The sequence below is a fragment of the Diceros bicornis genome, chromosome 35 (genome assembly GCF_020826845.1).
Source record: "Diceros bicornis minor isolate mBicDic1 chromosome 35, mDicBic1.mat.cur, whole genome shotgun sequence".
In the NCBI taxonomy this organism is placed as follows: domain Eukaryota; kingdom Metazoa; phylum Chordata; class Mammalia; order Perissodactyla; family Rhinocerotidae; genus Diceros; species Diceros bicornis.
The window spans coordinates 21,863,400-21,889,726 of NC_080774.1; the positions used below are offsets into that span (position 1 = coordinate 21,863,400).

Consider the following 26,327-nt stretch of genomic DNA (forward strand, 5'->3'; position numbering starts at 1 on the left):
ACTTTTACTGATTTTTTTAGATTAAAATCAAAGTAACCATTCTTTAGCCTACATAGCCAACCTAAAGGAATTTTTCCCTTCTGGAGCAGTTGTTTTTGCCCAAAGACTAGGAAAGAAACAGTTCTACTCTGTTACCTCCGACGGAAAACTTTAGACTCCAAAATGTTCTCTTTTCCTGTACACTCATCTGATGTGTGTGCACGGCTCCTGATTAAAAATACAACTTTTGGTTGCTAAGCTAATTTTCTTTGATAAAGTTGAGTATGTATAGCTGTCTACAACTACGTGGCAAATAGCCTAAGTAATTATTACTAGTCAGTGGTGACTGATAATGGCCATTCCATCCAGTCTTTCAAGATGTGTTAAAGCTTTATCAGTTGCTCAAATCTGGACTGATTATCAACTTGGTCAGGTTCCAGATGAAGCTGATAGCCTGGCTACACTGTCAAAATTAGCTGAATGTTTGGAAACTCTTTGTTAATACAATGAAAGTTGATCTGATGTTACCTGCACAGAACTTCCTTATGAGTGTACTTTTTCAGAAATCCAGTGCTATGCTAAAATAAAACTATTTTGGCAATGTTTTTAGTTTAACCACTTTGAATGGAAAATTTTCAACTTAGATTAGTAATATTTTCTAATAAAAAATTTTTGGAAAGGTAAAGAGAATAGCAGTGAAAACCCATGCATCTACCATCTATCCTAGGAAATAAAACATTATAAATACAATTGAAACTGCTAGTGTATTCCTCCTGGATTGTATTCTCTTCTCCATACCCACGCTGTACATTTGCTATTATACTTTCCATGCATATCTGCAATAGATATTTTACGCATTGTTGACTCATTGTTGGTATGTGTAGTTCTAGTTCATTCTTTTTCATTGCTACACATTTCGTCATTTTCTTCTTGGTGGGTATTTAAGTTGATTTTAACATTGTGCTGTAATAATACCATGATGGACATTCCCACAGGTCTCTTCTTGTTCACATGTATGAGTTTTTCTAGAATATGTACTTAGTATTTAAATTGCTGAGTCTTAGGGTATAAATATCTTTCGTAGTTGTTGTTAAATTATTTTCCAAAATGTTTATACAGTTCACAAACCAGCTGTGTTATAGCGTGTCTTTCAATTTGAGTTTGTCTGATGTTTCCTCATGACTGGATTCAGGTTGTACATCTTTGCCAGGAATATTACAGAATTAATGCTGTGATGTTCTCAGAGCATCCCATGAGGATCTTTCTTATAAAATGGCACATGATTCCAGTTTGACCCATTTCTGATGATGATTATTTTGGTAGCTTCATTAAAATGATGTCTGCCAGGCTTCTCTATGTAAAGTTACTCGTTGTCTCTATGTAATTGGTAAATATTTTGTGGAGAAGTACTTTGAAGCAATGTGAATATCGCATTCTCCACATCTCCTTCCAGCCCTGATGGAATAACGGGGTCCAGACTTACCGCTGCAGTCTCAAACAATAACAAAAATCTGACAATAGGGAAACAGTTGTTTCTTTACAGCGGATCCTAGGCCATGCTGGATATTGACCCCTCAAATGAGATGAGCCCCATGATTGCCCCAGCTTGGGCCTGGAGAGAGTTTCCAGGCCTTATCACAGGGAGGGGGAACTCGTATAAGCTCGAGTCTCTGTGAGTTGAGGTTGAGGGTTTGGGGAGGTCAGCGAGACTAGAATTGACAGGACAGAGTATGAGAGAGGAGAGGGCAGCAGACAGCGAGCTCTGGAGATCTGCAACGGGTTCTTTCTACTCGAGTCTTCAGCACATTTGTGAGTCTGGGCATAGAACCACCAAAACGAACAGACAGACAATTTGTGGAGCTCACAGCGATGGGAACAGCCAGAGTGGAGAAACCTCATAATACTCAGCACCGGGTAGAATTCTCAGAAGGCAGTCACCTCTGTGGTGGAGCTGAATTAGCCTCGGGCTACAGGCTGCTCTGCTGCTAATCTAACAAAGTTTACAAGCAAGCCCCTAGAGGATCAAACTGTTTCCAGATAACTTAACCATGTCCCAGAACAAAGCACAAAAATATTTAAAGGAATACGCTCCCCCCAAAACTCCTGCACCCCACAATGTAAAAGTTACAATGTCCAGCCTCTAACCGAAATTACCAGGGATGCAAAGTAGGAAAATACCCTTAAGAAGGAGAAAACTCATTCAAAACTGACAAGAAATGTCACAGATGATAGAATTAAAGAAACAAGGACATTAAAACAGCAATTATAAGTATACTTTATGTGTTCCAGAATGTAGAAGAAAGCATGAGCATGATAAGGAGTAAAATGGAAAATCTTAAAAAGTAAAATAAATAACAAACATTTATACAGGTGGAAACTATCTTGTTCCTCATCAAACTTTCAATTTATTCATTTACTTATATCAGTATGGACTCGTGGTTTCCTGTTTTACTCAATGGATTATATTTTGTTACTAACATTATTTATTTTGATATTCAAATTGTACCTGATTTTGCCAGTGGGAGCCCCTTCAGGTTGTCACCTGTGCACTTTTGACATGTCCTAAACCTTCTCTCAGGGCTTTTTAACTTTCTGATACACAAGATGTTCCACCCCTGGAGTCAGCCATTTTCCAGGGAGCCCTGGTTCCTTTTAACGGAGAATGGTGTTCAGAAGCCAAGATCTGTTAGGTGTTTTCATTCCTACTGAGGTGTTGCTGCTGCCAGGCCCTTCCAGTCAGAGCTAGGGAATATATCTATCTATCTATCAATCGATTGATCAGTCAGTCGATAGGTGTAAACAATGAATTGACATCAATACCTCTAATTCCAATCCAGCACTATAGAGGGTTCATTCTAGTTTGCTATATTTGTAACTCCTTCTCCAACAGTGGGAAAGCTGCCTCCCATTATCCTCAGTATATTTGTGTATTTCATCAGTCCCACTGGATGTAACACATCCCTATTGCCACTGCTGCCACTGACCTGGGTGGATGCTCCCCTCCCCCATTCAGGCCCCAGTACCCCGCACGGGGCCAGCATCACCACTCTTCCGTGTGGACATCCGCCTCACTCTGCCTACGCTCTGACACCCTGCACCGTCGTCCGCATTGCTCAAAGATGCCCTCCTCACCCTGATCTGACTCGCTTATCCCTTCCTGGGCTGCTGTGTTCCTCCTCCTGTGTGAATACCTGCCTTGCTCAGAACTACCGCAGGCTTTTGTTCTGAATGTTTGTGGAGGGAAAAGAGGAGGGAAAGAGCTTAAGATGCTTTTTGATGCATCCTTTGTGGTTTATGTTTTTGTGTGTGTGTGTCTTATTTAAAAAATATTTTCTCACTTTGAAATCATAAGAATATTCTTCTGTAAAGCTTATAAAAAGTTATTTTTCACAATTAAGGCTTTAATTCACCTGGAATTGATTTTTGTGTATGGTAAGAAGTAGGGATCCAGTTTATTATTTTGTTTCTTTTGAAATGGGTTCCAGTGATATTTGTTGAAGAGTTCATATTTTGATCCATGAACTATCTGTGAAACTGATCTGCAGTTTCACTTCTGTAAATATCAAGTTTCCGTATATGCATGAGTCTTAATTCTGAGCTTTCTTTCATTCGTCTGGTTGTCTATTTCTGTGCTAATCGTTACCACACTACCTTATATACCATGACCTTTCCTTCAGCCAGGGTCCCGTCAGGAGAACAAACCACTGTATTTCAAGCCAGAACAGACTCAGTATGGAGAACCGGGTGCTCACAAAGCCAGTGGCAGGACTGGAGGAATAAAGGTACAGGAAGGGACTGACTGCTACCTCTCAGGCTTGCCACTGACTCTCAGGGAGTCAGGAAGGTGCAGAAACCACAGAAAATCTCTAGAAGTAATCAGTTGTCACCAATACTGGTGATTTACAAAAACACCTGAAGGATGCTACAAAATCTCACACCTGCTACAGTCCATCATGCATCTGCCCATCCCTGACAAAGGAGCAAAAATATACTTCTCTTTCGCCCTCAAATTTTTATGTGAGTGCCTTGCATTGAGAATCTGACCAGAAACCTGCCGGTGGGGTCCGGGGAAACGTAGCTTCTGGACATCCAGCCTGTGAGTGAAAGGAGAGTAGAGAAGGGGCGTGAGGGTAGGAAGTGCCACAGGCATTCTGGCACAGACTCTTAGTCATTAGACCCATTAGATGGCAGAACAGTCCTCCTCCCTGTGCCCGCGCGCACGCGCGCGCACACACACACACCCGCCCTTTCTCATATTGTCAGGGCTATTCTGAGTCCTTTGTATTGCCGTATGAACTTTAAGTTGATCTCGTTGAATGTTATGAAAAATTCAGGATTTTAATTGGACTTACACTTAATTTTCAGACTAATTTTGGGATGATTGACCTTTTATGATATTCGGGCTTCCTATCCATGAATATGATCCCTCTTTCTTTTTAATGTCTTTCAATAAAGTTTACGATTTTCTACATGAAGGTCCTGTGTCTCTTTCATTATATTTAGTAATTCAACAACACTCAGTGAAAAATACGTGCTAGGCACTATTCCAGGTGGTGGGGATGTACAGTTGGCCCTCGGTATCCCCAGGGATTGGTTCCAGTCGTCCCCTCGATACCAAAATCCGCAGATGCTCAAGTCCCTTATGTAAAATGGTGTAGTATTTGCATATAACCTCCCCACATCTTCCCGTATGCTTTAAATCATCCCTAGATTACTTATGATACCTACTACAATGTAAATGCTGTGTAAATAGTTGTTATACTGTATTGTTGAGGGAATAATGACAAGCAAAAAAGTCTGTGCCTGTTCAGTATAGACGCAACACTGTAGGCCTTTCAGTCTGTGGTTGGTTGACTCCGCAGGTGTGGAACCCGAAGAAGATACCGAGGGCCGAATGTAGTTGTGAACAAAACAAAAAATACCTGTTTTAATGGGGCTTACAAACAGCAAACTAATTATTATTTAATATTTTATCATGTAATAATAACTGTGAGGAAAACTAAAGCTGGAGAAAAGGGGATAGCACATGATTGCAAGGGTGCTTTTTAAAATAAAATTGTCAGGGAAGGCCTCTGGGGGTGACATTAGAGCAGAAACCTGAAGGGAGTGAGTGAGCAAGCCACGTGGATATCAGACAGAGCAGCAGGTGCAAAGGCTCTGAGGCAGGAGCATGTTAGGCACGTCCAGGAAGCAGCAAGGAGGCCTCTGTGGCTGGAGTGGAGTGAACAGGGAGGAGAGTGGTAGGGCCGGATTGCAGAGAGCTTCACGGGCATTAGAAGGGCTTTGGAGCAAACAGATAAGGTGAGAGGACGTATGTTTTAAAACAGTTGCTGTGGCTGCCATGTGGAGAACAGACTGGAGGGAATAGGGTGGGAGCAGGAGAGACCAGTGCAGAGACCATTACAGTAGTCCAGGCGAGTGACGACGGGGCCGCAGTGGATGGCAGGTGACAGAGCCAGCAGGTTTGCAATGATCGTACGTGGCATGTGTGAGAGAGGAAGAAGTTGAGCACGGCTTTATTGGTTTTGTCTTGAACAACTGGCTGGAGTTGCCATTTGAGATGTAGGAGACTTCAGAGGAGACAAGACTGGGGAGAAAAGTCAGGTTGGTTTTTTTTAACATTATACATATTGATGTATCACACACATACAGAAAAGTACACAACTCATAATTGTACAAGATGATGAATTTTTTGTGTGTGTGTGTGAGGAAGATCAGCCCTGAGCTAACATCCATGCTAATCTTCCTCTTTTTGCTGAGGAAGACCGGCTCTGAGCTAACATCTATTGCCAATCCTCCTCCTTTTGTTCCCCCAAAGCCCCAGTAGATAGTTGTGTGTCATAGCTGCACATCCTTCTAGTTGCTGTATGTGGGACGCAGCCTCAGCATGGCCGGACAAGCGGTGCTTCGGTGCGCGCCCGGGATTGAACCCGGGCCGCCAGCAGCGGAGCACGCGCACTTAACCACTAAGCCACGGGGCCGGCCCAAGATGATGAATTTTTACGAAGTGAACCTGTCCAGGTAAGAGAGAACCAGTCTACCACCACAAGACTAAACGATATCCTAAGTTTTCACATAAATTTATTTTGCTAGTTTTTGAACTTGATGTAAATGGAAACGTATGGTATATACTCTATTCTGTCTGGCTTCTTTTGCTCAACTTCTCGTTTGAGATGTTCATCCATGTTGTTACACGTGGTTGCCATATAGTATTCCACTGTGTGAATGCACCACTGTTAATGTATTCATTCTATAGTTGATAGTCCAGTTTATCAGATATTTTCTTTGTAGTTACTGCATTTTATATCCTGTTCAAGAAACATTTGCCTACCTTAACGTGATGGAGATAACCTCTTGTGTTTTCTTCTAAATATTTTCCCTGGATTTTCTGCCTTTCAGTTTTACCTTTTAAATTTAGATGTCCAATCCATCAGAATTTATTTTTGTGTATGGTATGTAGATGTCAAGATTGATTTTTAAAAATATGTGTATCCAATAGCCACAGCTCCATTTACTGAGAAGTCTGTCCTTTCTCCACTGCACTGCAGTGTCATCTTTGTTATAAATCAGGCGTGTGGGTCTGTTTATGAACTTTATGTTGTGTTTCTTTCATCTATTTGTCTATCCTTGCACCAATCCCACAACAGAGCTTAATTTCTGGCAGTGGAACTTCTCCAGCCGTGTTCTTTGTCTAGACTGCCTTGGATATTCTTGGCCCCTTTGCAATTCCATATAAAATTTAGAATCAGCTTATTAATTTCTACTCCAAACCACCCCCCCAAAACCCCTTCTGGGGCTTTTTATGTAATTTACACACAACAACATGTGTATAAGGGTACAGTTTGATGAGTTTTGACAAATGTACACGCTCCAGTCAAGATATAGAACAGTTCCATCACCCTAGAAAGTTCTGCCATGCCCCTTTTCAGTTAATCTCCTTTTCCTCCCAGAGGCAACCACTCTTGATTCTAGCACCATAAATTGGTTTGACTATTCTAGGACTTAATATAAATGGAATCATAAAGTATGAACCTTTCTGTGTTTGACTTCTTTTGCTCAACACAATGTTTCTGGTATTCACTCAAGTTGTTGCATGTGTCAGCTCGTTCCTTCTTATTGTTGCATAGTATTCCATTGTATGACCATACCAGAATTTGTTTATCCATTCACCTGCTGATAGCCATTTGGGTTTTTTTCCAGTTTGGGGCTACTATGAATAAAGCTACTATGAACATTCTTGTATGAGTCTCTTTGTGAGCATCTGTTTTCATTTCTCACGGGCAAATACTTAGACATAGAATTGGGTGAGTGTATGTTAAGGTTTATAAGAAACTGCCACACAGTTTTCCAAAATGGTTGTATCATTTTACACTCCCACTAACAAGGTATGAGAGTTCTAGTTGTTCTGTATACTCACCAACGTTTGGTATGGTCAATCTTTTTTTTGTTGCTGAGGAAGATTAGCCCTGAGCTAACATCTGTGCCAATCTTCGTCGTTTTTTGCTTGAGGAAGATTGGCCCTAAGCTAACATCTGTGCCAATCTGTCTCTACTTTATATGTGGGTCGCCACCACAGTGTGGCTGACGAGTGGTGTAGGTCCCCGCTTGGGATCTGAACCCACACACCCAGGCCACCGAAGTGGAAGGTGCCAAACTCAACCACTACGCCATGGGGCCAGCCCCAGATAGTCAGTTTTTTTAATTCAGCCATTCTAAAGGTGGGAAGTGTTTTTCCAGTGTGATTTTATTTTGCGTTCCCTGATGACTAATGATTTGGAGCACATTTTCATGTGTTTATTGATAATTTATATATCTTCCTTTGTGAAGTTTGTGTTCAAATCTTTTGCCTCTTATTGTTTGGTGTTTTGTTATGGAGTTGCAGGTGTTTTATATATATGCTCCAGAGACGGGTCTCTTGTCGGATAAAGGTACCATGAAGAAGTACCACAAATACGTTCTTCTAGGCTGTGCTGGCCTTTTCATCTTCTTAGTGGTGTCTTTTGAAGAGCAGAAGGTTTTCATTTTGGTACATTCCAACTTATTTACTTTTTCTTTTGTGGTTAGTGCTTTTTGTAGCTTAAGAAATCTTTGCCTGACTCAAGGTCAAAGAGATGTTCTCCTATGTGTGAGGCTTTATAATTTCAGCTTTTAAGTCTAGGTCTATGAACCATCTTGAATTAGTTTTTGTGTATAGTATGAGGTAATTGTTGAGGTTTTTTTCCCCTAAATGATATGTAGTTGCTTTGGTACCATATATTGAAAATACGGTCCTTTCCTCTGTGGAATTACCTGGGCACCCCTTATTAAAAATCAGTTAACCATATGTGTCTGGGCTCTTTTCTCTCAGTATATTTCTGGACTCTACTGATGGACCTGCTTATATGCCAAAACCACATAGTCTTACTCACCGTAGCTTTAAAGTAAGTCATGAGGTCAACTTTTCTTTTTCAAGTTTGTTTTGACTTTTCTAGATTCTTTGCATTTCTAAACAAGTTTTAGATTTAACTTGTCAGTTTCTAATAAAAAGTCTGCTAAAGATTTTTTCCCTGCCAATATTTTGGTTGCAAAAGCGTTGACTCTATAGATAAATTTGGGGAGAATTAACATCTTAACAGTACTGAGTACTCCCCCCCTGAACATAGTATCTCTCTCCATTTATGTCGTCTTTAATTTTTCTCAGCAGTGTTTTATAGTTTTCAATGTAGAAGTCTTGTCTTTTGTTAAATTTATTCTAAGTATTTTTTTATCAACTTTATTGAGGTATAATCTACATGTTATGAACTGCACCCATTTTTACTATATAGTTCAATGTGTTTTAATCAATTATTTTATATTTGTTGACATAATGATAAACAGAATTGGTTTCAATTTTGTTTTCCAGCGTTTGTTCCTAGCATATAGAAATACAATTGTATTCACATTTGGTTGTGATGTCTCTTATTTAAAATTCTTTTATTCTTGAAGAGTACCTAGCTTCTGCTTTTTCTTCATAATATTGGCTTAAGAGACCAGACAAGCCCCCTATACATATAAATAAATTAAAATTATATTAGAATGAAACTTCAGCTCCTCGGTCATGCTCACCATACTTCAGTTGTTCAGTAGCCACCTGTGCCTAGTGGCTATGGCACTGGACAGCACGGACTTTCATGACTGCAGAACGCTGTATTGAAAAGCAGTGTGTAGACTGGGGGCGCGGGGGCACCTTCTGGATTGGCCTCATTGTTTTCTCACGGTGTCACGTAACTCGTGCTGATAACCTCTGTTCTATTATAATTTACAGTAAATGAAAAGTTATATATGTACGTATATAACTTTGTATATATTTAAAAGCTTAATTAAATGCGGATTAAACTTTTATTTGAAGACACCTTGTAAGTGATGCTGTATCCTTTGTACTGCATTGCACAGAACTAAGACTTGACCACTAGATTTTGCAACATGGATGGAGTTATTGATCTTGTGTTGGGGCAGAAACTTGAGAGTGTGGTTCGAGAGAGAAGAGGCGGGGTGGAATTGGTGACACTGGATGGGGACATGGGGTTGAACTGGAGAGACTGCAGCATGTTCATATGCTGATAGGAGTGAGTCAACTGTAGAAGTCTGACGATGCAGGAGAGAGAGGAGCGTGACTGACGGGCCGGCCTCTAGGAGGAAGCGAGAGTGGGTCTGGCACGTGGAGGCCTTGGCTGTGGAGAGGGGCCCAGACAGCTCCACCCACGATATGAAGAGGGCAGGCAGAGCATACATCCTAAGAAGGGACATAGGACTTCTCTTTTAATTGAGTCTATTATTCATTTACACCCAAGCGTCCAAAACCACACATCTGTAACTGTATTCCCTTGCTGTCATTTCTGTCTTCAGTTTGCCTTCCTTCGTGCTCCACGTCTAACTTGCTTCTATTAGGCCATGTGTTCAGTCACAATTAAGGCCATTAAATGGAAAGGAAACAAGAGTCCCATTGAAGTTACGCCAAGTGGAGAATGACTGAAGGAGGGACTGTGGAGTGGCCGGGACCTCTCTGTCTCTCTCACGATGCCTGCGCACCTGTCCTATTCTCCTCTCTGCTGCCGGCTTCCCCCGCTCACTCACAGTTTTGCCCTCTGCACCTCCGGCCTGCCCGTGACCATGCTCGCCCCACGGCCTCACTTTCCGCCATTACCTTTTGGCAGCTGCAAAGACCTGATCTAGTCAAGGTTTCCTGGGTTGAATTCACGTGAAAAGGACGCTGATTGCAGGGACTTTTCCTCGGGTTCTGAGCTCTCATAGGATTCACAGGATTGGTTGTCCCCTCTGGCCTGGTCAGCCACAGCCAGGAGAGTAGGGTCCTTCCATGGGGACTGGGCCGAGGCAGTTCTTGTGTGTGGGGGTAGGGGGGAGGGAACAGTGATTGGCATTTTGATTCATCAAGCTGTTCGAATTGTGTGTAATACTGGAGAGAATGGCATCTAATTAAGTGAAGTACACAGGCTTTACTTTATGGACTTTTTAATACCTATTTTAACTTTCTGCTTGTTTATTTTTTATTGGCCACATTCTATTTATCACAACAAACCCTCAGCAAATATTTGTGGAGTGAGTGACTTTTGAAATGATAGATAAGAACTGCCTCTTTTTTTTTCTTAATTACGTATCAATTTTATTTTACTTTTGCATTTTTGGTTCAAAAAGAAAATGACTATACTTCAGAAAGCTTGGTATATGAAAAAAAATCAGACTTTTAGCAAAATACTTCCAGGCAGATCAGAATTCAAATTCATTTACCTGTCCCAATTAACTAAAAGGGTAGACTTTGAGTTCTGCTACTGGGATTTAAAGTTACTATAGAATTTTAAAACTTTTTATTTAATATCAATATATTGAGAATATTTATATCTTTAAGAATATTATTGTTCCCTGAAGCCCAAATGAACAGTTGCTACAAATTTAATAAATATCTTGAGATTGGATGTAAATTCATTTGAGAGGCAAAATGTTTCCTTAATGCCAACATGTCCCTTTAATGTGTTTGGATCCAGATGTTTCAGCCTCATTTGCTGGAGCGGATGCAGCATTAGCCTGTCAGCTCCCTGCTGTTTGCCATTATTTAGTATTATTAGAGGCTGTAAGCATGCATACTCATCGGGAAAGTTGAAGAAGACTTTAAATTGAGAAAGGTACCAAGCTGCGGTCCCTGTCCAGAAGTTCTGAGATTCAAAACAACAAAACAAAGCGACTATAAATAAAGCATTAGAATACTACTATTAGAAAGCAGCCACAGCAGCGAAGAGCAGTCCTGCTGTACCTGTCTTTTGTATTAGCTGTCAGTCGAGGGCCTCGAGCACAACCAAACGTTCAGTAGGGCCATTCTCTCCTTCAGGGACGCGTCAACAGAACATGTATTCCGCCACTGGATATGCAAATTCTTCAGCAGTAACGGAGAACATAAATTGTATTTCCTGAGGTAACAGGGACCACGCTATTGTGCTCACAAATCCTTGCATAGTGCTGTGTTAACCTTTCGTCCTTACATTTGCTCAATAGATTATTGTCCTAAAGTCAGTTTCTACTTGAACAGTAATAGCAGGGTATAGTTCTTACATTGTTCGTTAAGAAATGGTAGAACTGCTTGGAATTTCCTTTACATTGACATACGTATTTCGTTGTTCTTGTAATAGGAGTATACTAGATTTGCTTCTTGTCTAGTTACAGCGTAAACCATTGAATTCATAGTTCTCAGGGTAGTAATGTTCTCCACAGTTTAATGCTTATTGTTTTTCTGTATATGAATGTGTAGAGCTCCAGCCCCTTAGGAACGCCGTGTGCGTTCATCAGCAAAGACTAACACTCCAGTAACCAACACATAGATCCACTTTCAATCTGTGTTTTCCTAGTTTTAAAAATACAGGGATTTAATGGCCAATATTTTATTTAAGATTGCTATGTCTAAGTTCATAAATGAAATGGGCCTAACGTTTTTCTCTTCTTATTCTGTCTTTTGATCTTAGAATTAAGAATAGCATCATGGGGGCCGGCCTGGTGGCGCAAGCGGTTGGGTGTGCACGCTCCTCTGCGGCGGCCCGGGGTTCGCCGGTTCGGATCCCGGGCCGCACCGACGCACCGCTTGTCAGGCCATGCTGTGGCAGCGCCCCATATAAAGTGGAGGAAGGTGGGCATGGATGTTAGCCCAGGGCCAGTCTTCCTCAGCAAAAAAAGAGGAGGATTGGCGTTAGCTCAGGGCCGATCTGCCTTGCAAAAAAAAAAAAAATAGCATCATGAAGTAATTTGAATATCTTATTTTTATATTTTCTTAAAACAATTTGAAAAGATAGAGATTAGCTGGCCCCTCAAAGTTTGGTGAAATAACATGTAAAACCATCTGTGCCTGCATTTTTGGAGCGTTGCATCAAGGCCAAGGAGTTGTGATTACCACTGTAGTTTTGTTTTTTTTTTTTAAGATTTTATTTATTTATTTATTTTTCCCCCCAAAGCCCCAGCAGATTGTTGTATGTCATAGCTGCACATCCTTCTAGTTGCTGCATGTGGGACGCGGCCTCAGCATGGCCGGAGAAGCGGTGCATTGGTGCACGCCTGGGATCCGAACCCGGGCCGCCAGCAGCGGAGCGCGCGCATTTAACCACCGAGCCACAGGGCCGGCCCTACCACTGTAGTTTTATGGACTTTTGGTTTCTTTGTTTTTTTTCCTTCTTGCATCAGAACTTTTAATACTTTTTTTGTAAAGAAGTTTATATAATCAAATTTATTGTTGTATAGTTGCTAATAATACTTTTCACTCCTTCTTAAATTCACTGTGACACAGTTCCTATATATGACCAGGTAGAGTTGTATGTGACAGTGCTTTGTAGTTGAAGTCACTTATATACGCTCCCGATCTTAATTCCATCACTTCCCTCCCCAACAATGGTACCACTCTCCTGCATTTTTTTTTTTTTTTTTTTTGATGAGGATGATCAGCCCTGAGCTAACATCCATGCCAATCCTCCTCTTTTTGCTGAGGAAGACTGGCCCTGGGCTAACATCTATGCCCATCTTCCTCCACTTTATATGGGACGCCACCACAGCATGGCCGGACAAGCGGTGTGTTGGTGCACGCCCGGAATCCACACCCGGGCCGCCAGCGGCGGAGTGCGCACACTTAACAGCTACGCCACGGGGCCGGCCCCTCTCCTGCATTTCTCTGTGCCTCAACTATGTATGTATGCCTAAACCATATCAGGAGTTATTTTGCATTTTCACATATATTGGCATAAAATTGTTCAGTGTTTTATTTTTTAATCTCTGCTGCATCTTTAGCTATCCCCACTTTTTCTTCCCTTTCCTTTGCTCTGTCTGTCTCTCTCTCTCTCACACACAGACACATGCATACACATGATCAACCTTTCCAGAAATTAGTGTATTTTTGTCTTTTTGGCAAACTTTGCCCTTCTTGATCTTCTATGTTGTCGTCTTTTATTAATTTCTGACTTCTTATTCCCTCCCTTCTTTTCTCGTTGGGTTTCTTATTCTTTTGCTGACTTCTGGGATTGGCCACCTGGCTCAATGGTTATTCTTCTGTCCTAATACCCGCCAGTGTGCACTAGTATCGTGGCACTGGCTGCTCAGGACAGGCCCCTCCTTGTTGGCTGGGGCCCATGCAGTTACGTATTTTGAATATTACCCTTGAATATAAACAACACTTAAGGCTATGAATTTTTCTTTTAAATGCCACTTTAACTGCATCCCACTCATTTTTATGGAATTTTAAATTAATTTTATTATTAAGCTATTATATAATTTATGTATTTCCTGAAAGTAGCATGTAAGCAGAAATGGTGGCAATGACACTGATTCCTCAGTGTTTGCTGAGACTTGCTGTGTGGCCTGTACATGGTCTGTTTTCATGAAATAGTCCATGTGTGCTTGTGAAGAATGTAGATCCAGGGGCCCGCCCGGTGGCGTAGTGGTTAAGTTCGCGTGCTTTGGCGAACCTGGGGTTCACAGGTTTGGATCCTGGGCATGGACCTACACACCGCTCGTCATGCCATGCTATGGTGGCATCCCACAGGAAAAAAAAAATAGAGTGGCACAGATGTTAGCTCAGGGGCAATCTTCCTCACCAAAAAAACCCCAAAAAATGTAGATCTGTTATTGGAGACCAGGTTCTCTCCCCTCCATTTCATAAGCCTTTTTGCTGAATTGTCTAAAGCTACAATATGCTTTAGACACAAATTTCTGTATGCTTGATCTCTCAGTTATGAGGGTAAAATCTCCCACTATGACAGTGTAGTTTTTCAAACTTGTAGTTCCGCCAATTTTTATGTGATGAATTTTGAAGCTATATGGTTAGCTGGATACAAATTTAGAATTTTGCCTTTCTGCTAAGTTTTTTAAACATTAGAAAATAGGTAATCTTTGTTTTTATTAGGGCCTTTTACTTTAATAACTATTTTGCTGATCCTTGTACTGTCAACCATTTGGGTCCCTTATGCTTTGGTAGTTGTTTTTTCAAACAGCACGTAGTTCTTTAAAAGAGCATGTAGCATATTGCCATTGTCTGTCAATCTCCTTTTTAATTAAGTTTAGTTCACTTACATTTATAATGATTACTGGTAATTTTTCTTTATTTTATATTTGTCCTGAGTTTAAAATGGCTTTTGTTGTTGTTCCCGCCTTTTTCTATTCCTTTAGATCAACCAAGTTTTTAAAAATTTACTTATTTCTTCTCCACTAACTACTTTGGAAGTATAACTCTGTTTTTTGTGCGTGTGATTTTGCATATTTAAGTTACTCTAAACATAATCTACTTCCTTCTCTTCCCAATCTATAACACTTTAACTGCTGTCTTTACATCTTACTGTCTAGTGTTTTAATTTTTATTGCTACCCAAATGAGACATTACTCTTTATAAAACCAATCAATGTTTCTTTCCATTTATTCACATTTACCTGGTTCTTTGTTCACTAGTCTTCATACTTCTCAGACTTCTCCATGTAGGATTGTTTTCCTTCTTTCTGAAATACTTCCTTTGGAAGTTTCTTTTGATACAGGGATCTGGTGGTAATGAACTCTTTTTGTCTCTACGACTGTAGAATTTTCTGGTCCTCCAACTCTGATCACAGAAGATAAGAAGCATTCAGCGTCTCCATCACCATGACCCACAGGTACCTGGTGCCTCGGGGCTGGAGACACCTGTGTGCAGGCTGGCTGTCGTGCACTTTCTCAGGCTCTTCTGGCTGAGGTGAGGCTGCAGTGTATTTATAAGGATAAACTCCAGAGAGATACGTGTGCATTAATGACATGTGACACTCTGTGTACTGCAAAGAAATCTAGAAAGTGTGGAATGTGTATAGAAAGTGATTCAGATACTGCACTTAAAACCGAGGGAACTCATGCTTTAATAGACACTGAAATCACAAAGGAAGGCCAAGTGCCTTAGCAATCTCAATAAAAATATGAAGTTCTTTTTACATGGTAAATTTCATAATATAAAAAGTTTAATGCCATCTGGAAACTGTGTAATTTACAAAAAAAGTCCACATAGGCCAAAGGTGGCTGACACTGCATACAAGGGGTGTGAGTGCCAAGTGGGACAGCGTCTGAGGAGGGGAGAAGCGACCGCATGTGTCCTTACATGGAACATCTTTGAAGGATCTGGCACAAATAAGGGCCCAGTTCACAAACCACATGTACAATCATTTTAGATAAAACAACAAAATATGTGATGAAAATTATACAAGTTTCACTTTCTGCCTACTTACTACAAGCAAACCAGATTATTGTGTGGTCTTTTTTCCAATCTGAACTGAAACTAGCAAAGTGACAGTTCTCCTTGTGGCGAGAAGTGTGGGACAGGCACCAGAGGGGGACTTGCTACCACGATCACTGCCGAGATTCACCTGGAGAGACCAGAGCAGGACGAGGACGGCGTGTGCAGTGCCTTGTCTCCTGCTGAGACCCAGCAAGTATCAGTGTGGACCATGGATTTTTTCAAACGGGATGAAGGTGAGAATTTTTCCATTTTACTAAACACTAATGTAGATCAAAATATAAGTTTTAGTAGCTAATTTTGTCTTGGTATTTTGACTTACTTAAAATCAGCAAAGTAGTTGAGTAGTTCACTGGTGAGGATTAAGATAGTCTACTACCTTGCTTTGTGGTCATACCAAGGTTTCCAGGAGAGGGAGATTTTATTGCTTGTGTTCAGTGTATTTGCATCTGATGGAGTAGAGTAGGGGCAGGAGATTCCAGTTTCCTGAGCTGAAAAAGAAATACATCCAATTCTATCTGCCTATGATGAGGAAAAACTATTTTTGTAAATTTTACCCACATCCATTGATTCCTTCCAAATGGGGCAAAGAGCCAAGGGATTATGCAGGAGTCATTTCCTTCTGTCCACATGGCTCAGGGTTCCCATCACGCCAATCAATCTTATCCACAACCCGACACTCACTGTCCCTAAACTGTAGAAACAAAAACATTATTCTAATTGTGTTTTCTGGCATCTATGCCAGGAGTCAGCAAACTTGTTCTTAAAAGGCCAGGTATTAGATATTTTAGGCTCTGTGGGCCAAGAGGCAAAGTCAAGAATATTATGTAGGTACTTATATAACTAAAGTGTAAAATCTATTCCTAGCTCATGGCTGTAAAAACCAGGCCTCTGACCAGATTTAGCCTATGGATCATAGTTTGCCAACCCCTGATCTGTACAAAGAAATCTGTGAATTATACAATCTCACATAATTTTTAAGTGCATATTTTTTTCAGTGTAGCCTGAAAAATTCACTTATCACCAAGACTGACAGTAAACATAAAGAAGCGGCAACTCTACAGTGATTTTTAGATTGGTCCTATTATTTCATCATCTTTGCTTTCCTTCATTGAAGCTTGTATCTAGGACAAAATAAAAAACCACATATACCATTTGGCTTTTCAACATGAAACCTAAAACAACAATGTATCTGGGACTAAAACCACAGTAGGTTAGTCCTCCTAGCTGGCTTGGTAACCACGGGAAGCGGTCTGGGCGGCGGAGGCTGTGCACTGGAGGTGGGCAGATGGGGCCACACCCTCATCCTCACGATGGAGCACACACCCCAGGCCTCACCCCCAGGGCTCCTTGGCACTTAGGAAAGAGGCTGAGATTTGCTGAGAAAGGAGCAGCCTAACTATCTACATATGGATTCAGAAATTGACTGTGAGGTTTATTTCTCGTTGCTGAGGACCTGATTTTGCTATCTAAATGCACAGTGCTGTAAAAGGTTTTCATTTGCTACACTGGTACTTTTATTACCATTGAATTTTTTCCCTACTGACATAAGGACCGCCTCATAACTACTTGCTTCTTTATAAAGTATTTCTCTTCCAATGTTGGGATCAGAGTTAGAATGGACATCCTTCTTGTTTGCTTTCATGAGTGAGGATGGCAGGATTTTAATTTTAGAATTATCAAAAAGAGGCTGATTTAAATTCTCCAACTAAACTTAGTACTAATATGATTTTCACCATTTCATTTCTTTACTGAAATAAGTTAATGGTTACCACTACCCCTACCCAGACTATTCTTTTGTCTCATCTCAGCTGGCAAGAATTTCAGCGTACTGTCATAGTGACGGGAAGAGTGCGCCTTTGTTTTCTATGACAGCTCTTTCAGGGATATGTTTCCCTGTTCAGCAGTAACTTGGGTGTAATCCCAGCACAAGCCCCCTGCTTCTCAGGCTGTGGACATTCGAGTCTTCTGCGGGAGGGGAGGGCTTGTCCTTCAGACCACAGGATCAAGGAGCACTGCTCACAGCTAAGATGAGGCTCCATATGCAGCTCACAGAGAGGGGGAGTTGGGCTGTGGGAACCTGGCAACAGATTTAGATAGAAGAGGTTTTAGAGGCCTGGAGTTGGGAAAAGAGAATAAAATTAAGCAGCTAGTGAAGCAAATAGGGGCTGGAAGGCCAGATTCTCGTTAAATCTAGTTAGCATGGGATTTTTTTTTTTTTTTTTTTTTTTGCTTATAAGGAAACTGAATAATTTCAACCTTCCCCCTCAAACTGGATAATTACTTGTTGATGACTATTCAAAATTTGACATTTTAAAAAACTTTTTTGAGCTTTTAAAAATAATAGCTATAAAAGCAAAGTACTATTGATAATAAAACCAAGTTGTTTATCCACATACAAAAAAGGTCAATAATGTTTTAAAAGCACAAAGTTGCATTTTAAATCACAATTGCATAGTTCTAAAATGCCTGGATAAGAGTTAGATAAATTTTTGAAGAAAATTCAAGTTTGGCTGACAGTGTGGCCCCAAGGACATCTGCAGAGGCCCAGGGGGCAGAGCAGAGTTCAGGACGGAAGCTGTGCAGACGTGAGTTACTGCAGCTACTGCGATGTTACAAGATCAGGACACCAAAATTGCTACAATTACAAATCATTGGCATTTTTAAAACCATTACTCTGTTTTTGGCTAATATAACACTTTTATGTAGAATTCAACTTAGATTTTATATAGCCCACCCCCAACCAGCATCTGAAAGGCTTAAAAAAGCTCTATTTCTGTGTATAAAAGGTACTGCATATATACCTCCTAGCAAAATATGTGCTCCCTTTCCTCTCCCCACCCTAAAACCATGACCATTTTTGTACAAAAATCCTGTTGAAGAATCACATCAAAGATGAGAAGCAGGGAGTTCAAAGGTAAACATTTGGTGAAGTGTGTAGAAAATTCCATGAGCCTCCTGTACCAACCCCACAGAAGTCCTGGCTTTTGGTGAATCTGGCCCAGTGTCCCAGAGGAGCCGCCAGCGTGTGTGTGGTGGCGTCTGGCATGGTGGTGCCCCGTGCCTGGAAAGCACACCTATCATGAGGTGGCTGGTGGCTGAGTGGGGTGACTGCACTCGGACCAGGGAGTCGGCTGAGTGGATGCCGAGATCCTCTCTTCGGGCTGCACTCTGAGTCAGTGGGTATAAAAGATGCTTCAGCATTTGGAGGAAGGAAAAAATCTTCCTGGGGATAAAAACTTGTAGCCATTTCCAGAAGGAAGTCTCAAAGGGCGCGTGGTTGCTGTAGCAGGAGGGCCTGCGGGCAGTGGCAGCGTGCTCAGCGTGGTGGTCTCAGTACGCCAGTGTCCATTGGGAGGGGCTTTTTGTGGCTTTTCTCCATGTTGCTGCAAAGACAGCTCCTTAAGTTCAAGCTTGTCTACTCCCTCCTCCTTCTTGTTGTGCCGAGGTGACAAATTTAACAGACTGAGGACATCTCTTTTGGAAGTCATCGTTCCCGGGGCCCCTCGGAATATTTTCATGGGTCCTGTGGAATGCTGGGGTGTGCTCTGCCAAAACATCTTCAGGTTATGGACAGCCTGCACCTTTTCATCAATAGCTGCCATTTTCAGTTTGTCTATGTCGGGAGCATCAGCTGGGCTCGAGCGAGCAGAACCAGCTGAGGAATAGGAGAGAGCTGGGGATGGTGCACTACCAGCAGGAGACTGATGGCCTGAGCTCGGGGACATGTTCCTTGGTGATTTGGAAATGTGAGCACTGTAAGGAGAGCTGGGATACTTCAGTTTAAAGAGAGGCTGGTCGGTCAGAGAAGTCTGGGAGTCGGAGCCGGGCGATGGCCGGCCACTGTGCTGGCTTGGGCTGTCTTTGACGGACGCCTCCGAGGCAGTGGGGCTGCTGTATCCTGAACTCACCTTGGGGAGCGATGAGCTTCTGGCTGGGGGCTTTGGTTTAGCAGTAACTGGCGACGGCTGACTCTTCTGATGGGAGAGGGCAGGCCTGCTGAACGCACTTGTTTCTGATGCTCTGAAGACAGCAGCACTACTTGGCATGGAAATACCATCTTCTGGATTATTACTCTTGCTGGTCTGACCGCTGCCCCTCTGAAGACGCTCCACCGCGATGAGATGACTTTGTGTCTCCTCTAGAATTTTCTGGGCCAACTCTTGTGGATCAAGCTTTGGGTTGCTTTCTTCTTGGGATTTCACGGTACTATCTGTTTCTGTGCTAGACTGGTCTGATTCTCCCGTATCTGAACTTGCTAGTTTTCCCACCTTTTGGAAGGGTGAGTTTGGGCTGGGAATCAGAGTCATTTTAACTGGAGAATTTGGAGTGCTTATGCTCCCCTTGGAGCTCACTGAAACTTTCCCCCCTCCAGCTGTCCCGACCCGCGACAGTTTGTGATCTGGTGAGAAGCGCATCTTTCTATTTTCTTGGTAGGCCGCCAAAGGCTCAGTGCTGATGATGGAAAACCCTTCATATTCTTCTTCGTCTTTGCTGCCTGCAGGGCGGGTCTGGGGGGACAGCTGGCTTCGAGGCAGGGTGGATCGCTGTGGGTAAGCATTCTTAGACCGGTCATAGTCCTGCCGTCCTCGGGTGCCCCCACCTTCTGACCCCCCCTCGGGCTTGGAGACGAAGCTCATTGAAGAGGCAATGGAGCTCAGACTGTAGACGGAGATGGCGTCTGAGGCGACACTCTCTGCACCCGTGGGAGAGAAGGGAGGGTGCTGGTAGCCCAAGGGCAGGGCATTGGAGACAGACTGGGCCGAGGCCAGAGACTCCAGGGAGGACGAGCTGTCAAGGCTGAGGCGCTTGGGCAGCTCAGTAGAATCTAAGACAAAACATATGTGCCCAGAGGGCAATTAGAATTCTATATGGTTTTGATTTTTCTTTCAAAATCATAAGCATCCTTATATGCATAGAAGCTAGCAAAGAATTATGCAAGTGCTACTTATATACAACTTGAATTCATCTTATAATCCTGAAAAACATGGTCCTGTTGGAAAAAGTAAATCTTACATAGGGACAAAAACACCCTAGGAGAGCTCACAGTCCACACGCTGCAGACCCCCCACCGCACTGGGCCCCACTCTGCTCCCTGTATCACGGGACCCCACGTCTGCCTCCTGCTGGCACTGGGGCCAGGGCCTGCAGGCCATCTGGGATGTTCCCTGTCCTAAACACCCACCCACCATCCCTACCAGCTACAGCCCCATCGCTCTACATTCTAGCAACCTCCTAGGGAGGCATTTACACTCTCGCCACACTGCCTCCCCTCCCACCTTCTCCTAAGCCACTCCGCCCAGGCTTCTGTCCTTCCCAGTCTTGTCAACGTCACCGATGATACCATGCTGCCCAATCCAGTGTTCACTGCTCAGTTCTGCATCGTCACTCCCACCCTGCCCTCACCGATGGCTCCTTCCAGGCCCCCTCATCTTTGTGAGCTTCGAGGCCCAGAGTGCCACAGGACATAGTCCTCTTCCCCTCGGACCTGTGTGCACCTTTAGATCTCTATGCAGGCCTCGCCCTGAACTCCAAACTTGTCTAATCAGCTGCCTCTGGAGGGTGTAATGGATATTTCAAAACTGAACATGTCCAAGATGGAACTCCAACCCTTTCCTCCTGCCACTTGCAAGGTCTCAGCAAAAGGCAGTCCCATTCTGGCAGTTGTTCCAAAGAACAGAGTATCACCTTGATCTCTTTCTGACATACGTTCTTCAGCAGATCCTGTTGGTTCTGCCTTCAAATCATGGCCACCATCCACGCCAGCACTTTGTCTTCAGACGCAGCCAGCTGGCCCTCAGAGGACAGCAGGCAGGCAGGTGTGCCCCCTGGGGTGCGGGAAACTTCCTACCAGGCCGAGTGACCCGGGCACCCCTCCTCCCTAGTTCCGTCTGCTCTGCTGCCCCCTCTCACTTTCTAGTCCCTACTCTGTTTGTTTCTCTGGAGTACCTGGCAGCACCTCGTCTAATCTACTTCATGTATTTAATTGTCAGCTCCATGAGAGCAGGGAGTTTTTCTTTACTGCTCTTGAACAGTCCCTAACACATACAGAAAAAATGTGTCTTCATTTTTCCCCTTCCCAAAACATAGCCGGGTCTGCCCCCAGGGGTGTGTGCGGAGAGCGGCCTGGAGCGCTTACCGAAGAGCGCGAGCAGGGACTGGAGCGCGAAGTGCATGGTTCGGCGATTGGCTTGTTTCCCGGTTTTCAGGATTACTTCCTCCTGACCAACTTCGCAGAGATCAAAACCTAGAGGAACAAAGAACATAAACACCTGCTTCCTCAGGGAAGATTCCATATCCTGAAAAGGATGAGAGCTGGGAGGCTCCTCCTACAGTCTCACGGGAACCCCCGCAGGCCCCTCAGCAAGCGCCCTCCCTGGGGCTGCCCCTCATGCGTGTGTGGACGGACGCAATCCCCTCGGTCCCTGCAGAGACCTGCTTTCCTGCCCTGAACTACGTTCTCGAGAGCAGAGGGTCGGGATTAGGAAGGCTCATTAACTTCTGTTGTTTTCTGCATTCTTATGCAGAACAATCCACGTGAAGAAGACTGGCCAGGACAGAGATTGGCCACTCCATTCGGCACTGGGTCCAATATTTACAGCTGGTGCACGGGAAGGTGGATGCTTCTCAAGGGCAAGGGCGGCGTCTTCATGCGTGGCCAGTGTCTGCCGCCGAGGGCTCTGAAATGAGCTCTCTGCCATGATGGAGAATGCTTTCTTGGCTGACCCACCCTGCGAGAACTCCACTCTGCTCTGCCATAGCCTAGGAGGGCTGCTCCCGAGTCTAGCAGTTCTAATGAGACTTGGAGCAGGTACAACGAAGGGCATGAGCCTCCTAAGCAAGAGGCTGGCTAACGAGCTGTTGCCACAGCACTTAGACTCACTAAGAGACATTACAGAGGCACCCGACACACATCTCCCCAGGAGGCGCACAGGAGGAAGAAGCCAGACACAGACATGGTGGCCAAGGACTGTGTCCCCAGACAGGCACCACCCAGCGAGAATGCAGGGCCCCGAAGAGCCCTCAGCACTGAAAGTCTTCACTCAGCCTCCTCAGCAGATCACCGAGCTCAGCCTGAAACAGTGCAAATGCTTGGTGCTAAAGGCCCAGGGGGCAGGCCCCTGTGACACCAGGCCCTCTCCCTGCACTGATGTCACGACATTCCAGTGACAAGGTCCGTGATACACAGTGCTGCTGTGGTCAGCATGCCGTGCATCATGACGGAGAGTAGTCATCAAAGGAGAGATAGGTCTGTCTGTCTGTACTTCACTCTTACGCAGGGATTCTGATGTTGGTCTGATACTGTCATTCCTTTGTGAATGAGCTTTACTGAAGGAGCCATTCGGCATTCTGGTTGCTGTGGAATATTTTCCTCTCTGAATTCGAAAGTACAGTCCCTGAAAGCAGCAGGAAGGTGTCAGACAACTTAGCATTTAAAAACAACTAATAATATAAATGTAATGTTTTAGTTAGAAACCTCTACTTGTGTCAAAATGGTTTGAACTGGTTGCTTCAGTAGCACCGAGTCCTCTAGATAACCGACAGCCCTGTCACAGGTTGTGATGGTGTGTGATTCTTGTCGAGGGCTGGACACCAGGTGTTTCTCTGAGCCTTGGAGCCCTCAGAGTGAGGACCACTTCTCCAGAGGCCCAGCCTGCAGAGACTCTTCTCCGCCAATCTCAGTCCAAAGGATTTAAAGAGTGTATGTGTATACTGACTTGCTCCTTGAGTATCAGTGGGATTTGGAAAGTACAGAGAAGCAGTAAACATCAGTGAAAATCACCCACAAGCCCAACACCAGAGAGAGCTCATGATACGGCATACGGGCAAAGGGGCACAGAAAACATCTGCTTCTCGAGTGAGGAGGGCTGGCTCCGTCACACCCACACCCGAGGGTGGCTTAGGCCCTACACGAGGAAGAGAGCTTTGCTTTTCCTTTATAAAGACTTCATCTTCTTGCCTCACCTGTGTCCTGTGTCACTGCCCCAAGGCTGACTCTACAGCCTGTCACAGAAGAGAAAAGAGATTCATCCTGGGCATGGACTTGGCCTTTCTGACTCTTGCTGTATTTGCTACTACTACATTTATTTATTTATTTATTTTTGAGGAAGATCAGCCCTGAACTAACATCCATGCCAATCCTCCTCCTTTTTTCCCTTTTTCTCCCCAAAGCCCCAGTAGATAGTTGTATGTCATAGTTGCACACCCTTCTAGTTGCTGTATGTGGGACGCAGCCTCAGCATGGCCGGAGAAGCGGTGCCTCAGTGCGCGCCCGGGATCCGAACCCCGGGCTGCCAGTAGCGGAGCGCACGCACTTAACTGCCAAGCCACGGGGCCGGCCCCACTACATTTATTTGGATATAAATTTACTACGTTTACACCAAGAAGACTAAGCTTTAAGTCCAGAAAACAAGCAAATAGTACAAATTGTAAAGGATGTCAGAGCGTCTACGCCCAGGGGATTTGGAGCCCCTGCAGGCTTTGTGGGTTTCCCTCTTTGCCCTCAAAAACAAGTGGAGCCAGCCCTAGGTCGAGGTGGGCTGGGGAAGGTCACCTACAAAACTGGGTAGAAAAGATGGCCCAGTACTGGCTCTCCAGGCTCCACAAGCAGAAGGACAGTTCCTGTGTAAGGACCTGCTGCCCGGCCGTGTCTGGGGCTGTTGCCCGTCACAGTGAATTCAGGCTGCGTCATCCTCCCAAGACTGCCCACTCCCTCGGCTTAGAAACCAGAGGCCTTCCCCTGGCCTGGCGGCCACAGGTCTGCCCCACCCCTGCCTCACTGCCCCTGCGCCCTCTGCACCACTGTGCGGGCCTCATGCCCAGGCTCACTGATGGCTCTTCCCCTTGCTTGGATCCTTCGTCCTGAAGACACGCACAGGCTCTCTGGGCCTGCCCCCCACGCTGCAGCCAATCACCGTGACCCTGATGCTTTTGTCTGTCACGTGCTCCCCTTAGATCAGGTATTCACTGCGTCTGCTTGTCTTCCCCACTAGAGTGAAGACTCTTAGAGGGCAGGGCTTCCTGTCCTTTGCTCACTGCTGCATCCCCAGTGCCCGGAACATTGCCTGGCATATAACAGGTGTTCAAAAAATAGCTTGTGGAGTGAATGGCTCCCAAGCAAGTCACACAGGCACTTAGTGGGGCAGGAGGAGGGCGCTCACAGCCTCTTGTGGAGTTTTATCAACAAATGCACCTGTTGTAAGTAAGTGGAATTATGTCAGGAGCTGCCTCAGCTGTGTTCCAGTGTTGAAAAAGGACGTGTCCTGGACTGAACAAGGATCCTGCTGTTATGTGCAGTTCTAGGTCTCCACAGTCAAATCAAAGGTGGTTTCAGTAGTATTTTTTTCTGCCACTAGCCAATGAGAGAGACCAACACTGAAACCATTATTTTATGACTTTCTTTTCTTTACCTTTCAATCATGGCTTGACTCCCAACAAGACTGGAATCTAGAAGATTCCTATTAAGTTGATGACTACAAATGAGAGCGATGAAATCATTAACACAGGGGAAATGCGACAATGCTGGAGGGCCATTTGGGAATTGTGCCAAAGCACTAGAATCATTAACTATTTTTAAGTAATAAAATACCTAAGAAAACACTAAGATCCCTAAGAGTCTACCAACTTTACCCAACAGAAACTAGGAGAAAAAGAGATTTTTAAAAAATGGAACTAAAGAAACCACTTAATCAAGGCCGCTCTGTCCTACCTAGAGCCGCCAGGAATTCGTGACATCCCGGGAGCCGCCAGAGCTGGACGCTGATGGAGACCTGAATGGGAGCCGATGCAAAGTCCTGCTCCTTCTCGCCGGCCTGCAGCTGAACCAGCACCTGGTGGAGCTGAGTGAGGGAGAACAGCATGAGCTCTCACTCCTTCCCAGTGTCTCCTTCCCCTCTGGCCCGCCTCAGATTTGTCCCCAAGTTATTCTTGTGTCACCTGTTAGTGTCATCGCTAATGCCCTTACATGTACATAGCATCTGAAATTCTTTTTACAGTGCCTTCATGCCTATTGTCTTGTCCTCTCTGTGGGAAGCTCAAGGGGCAGGGGGTGTTCAAGGTTGCGGGCCGGCCCAGAGCAGGGCTTCTGCTTCCAGCCTCACATCCTCCTTCACGCACACTTGCCGTACATGGGGCTACTAAGTGCGGGAGAGGGGCTCAGGGTCTAGAAGACGGGTGGGTTATAGGACTGGTCGTCTCCCTCTTTAAGTCATCTTTATGATCTTGAGGTAAATGGTGAAGAGGAATCCAACGTTATATTCTAGAGCCTCAGCACTCGAGGAAGAGCCCACATAACCCACTCAAGTGCCCGTGGGGTTTCAGATTTCCTGGGTCTGTGAACTCTACTCAGGGGTCTTGTGTGGGTTCACAGAGTGTCGCTCACTTAAAGTTGCTTCTGCCCCTGCTGTTCCAATGGGACTTGAAAGGTCAAATCAAGAACACAAGAAGGGCGGAGCAGAAAGGGGGAGCCAGAGCAGAGGAAGGGGGCAGACCGCCTGAGCCAGCGGCACGGGTCACCCCAGCCCTGAGCACAGGTTGGCATGTGCATACAGCTCCGAGAGACAGCACGTGCGCACTGAGCTCAGAGCGTGCCGAGGGGGACTCG

At 44.3% G+C, this 26,327-nt stretch overlaps 1 protein-coding gene and 1 long non-coding RNA gene across 4 annotated transcripts in view; one reads left to right on the plus strand and one right to left on the minus strand.

The window, feature by feature from the left end:
* The first annotated feature begins 14,947 nt into the window (after positions 1-14,947).
* On the plus strand, positions 14,948-25,721 carry LOC131398305 (uncharacterized). The gene is made up of 3 exons (XR_009216859.1): positions 14,948-15,196; positions 15,771-15,960; positions 25,438-25,721. It is a non-coding gene; the product is annotated as an uncharacterized LOC131398305 (long non-coding RNA).
* TTC28 (tetratricopeptide repeat domain 28) overlaps positions 18,089-26,327 on the minus strand; it is a 600,025-nt gene continuing 591,786 nt past the window's right edge. For all 3 annotated transcript variants that reach the window (XM_058531684.1, XM_058531683.1, XM_058531685.1), the window contains 3 exons: positions 25,434-25,563; positions 21,864-21,971; positions 18,089-20,552 (listed from right to left, as the gene is read on the minus strand). In XM_058531684.1, coding sequence (XP_058387667.1) covers positions 18,922-20,552; positions 21,864-21,971; positions 25,434-25,563 — 1,869 coding nt within the window. In that variant the 3' untranslated portion in view covers positions 18,089-18,921. The remainder of the gene's footprint in view (positions 20,553-21,863; positions 21,972-25,433; positions 25,564-26,327) is intronic.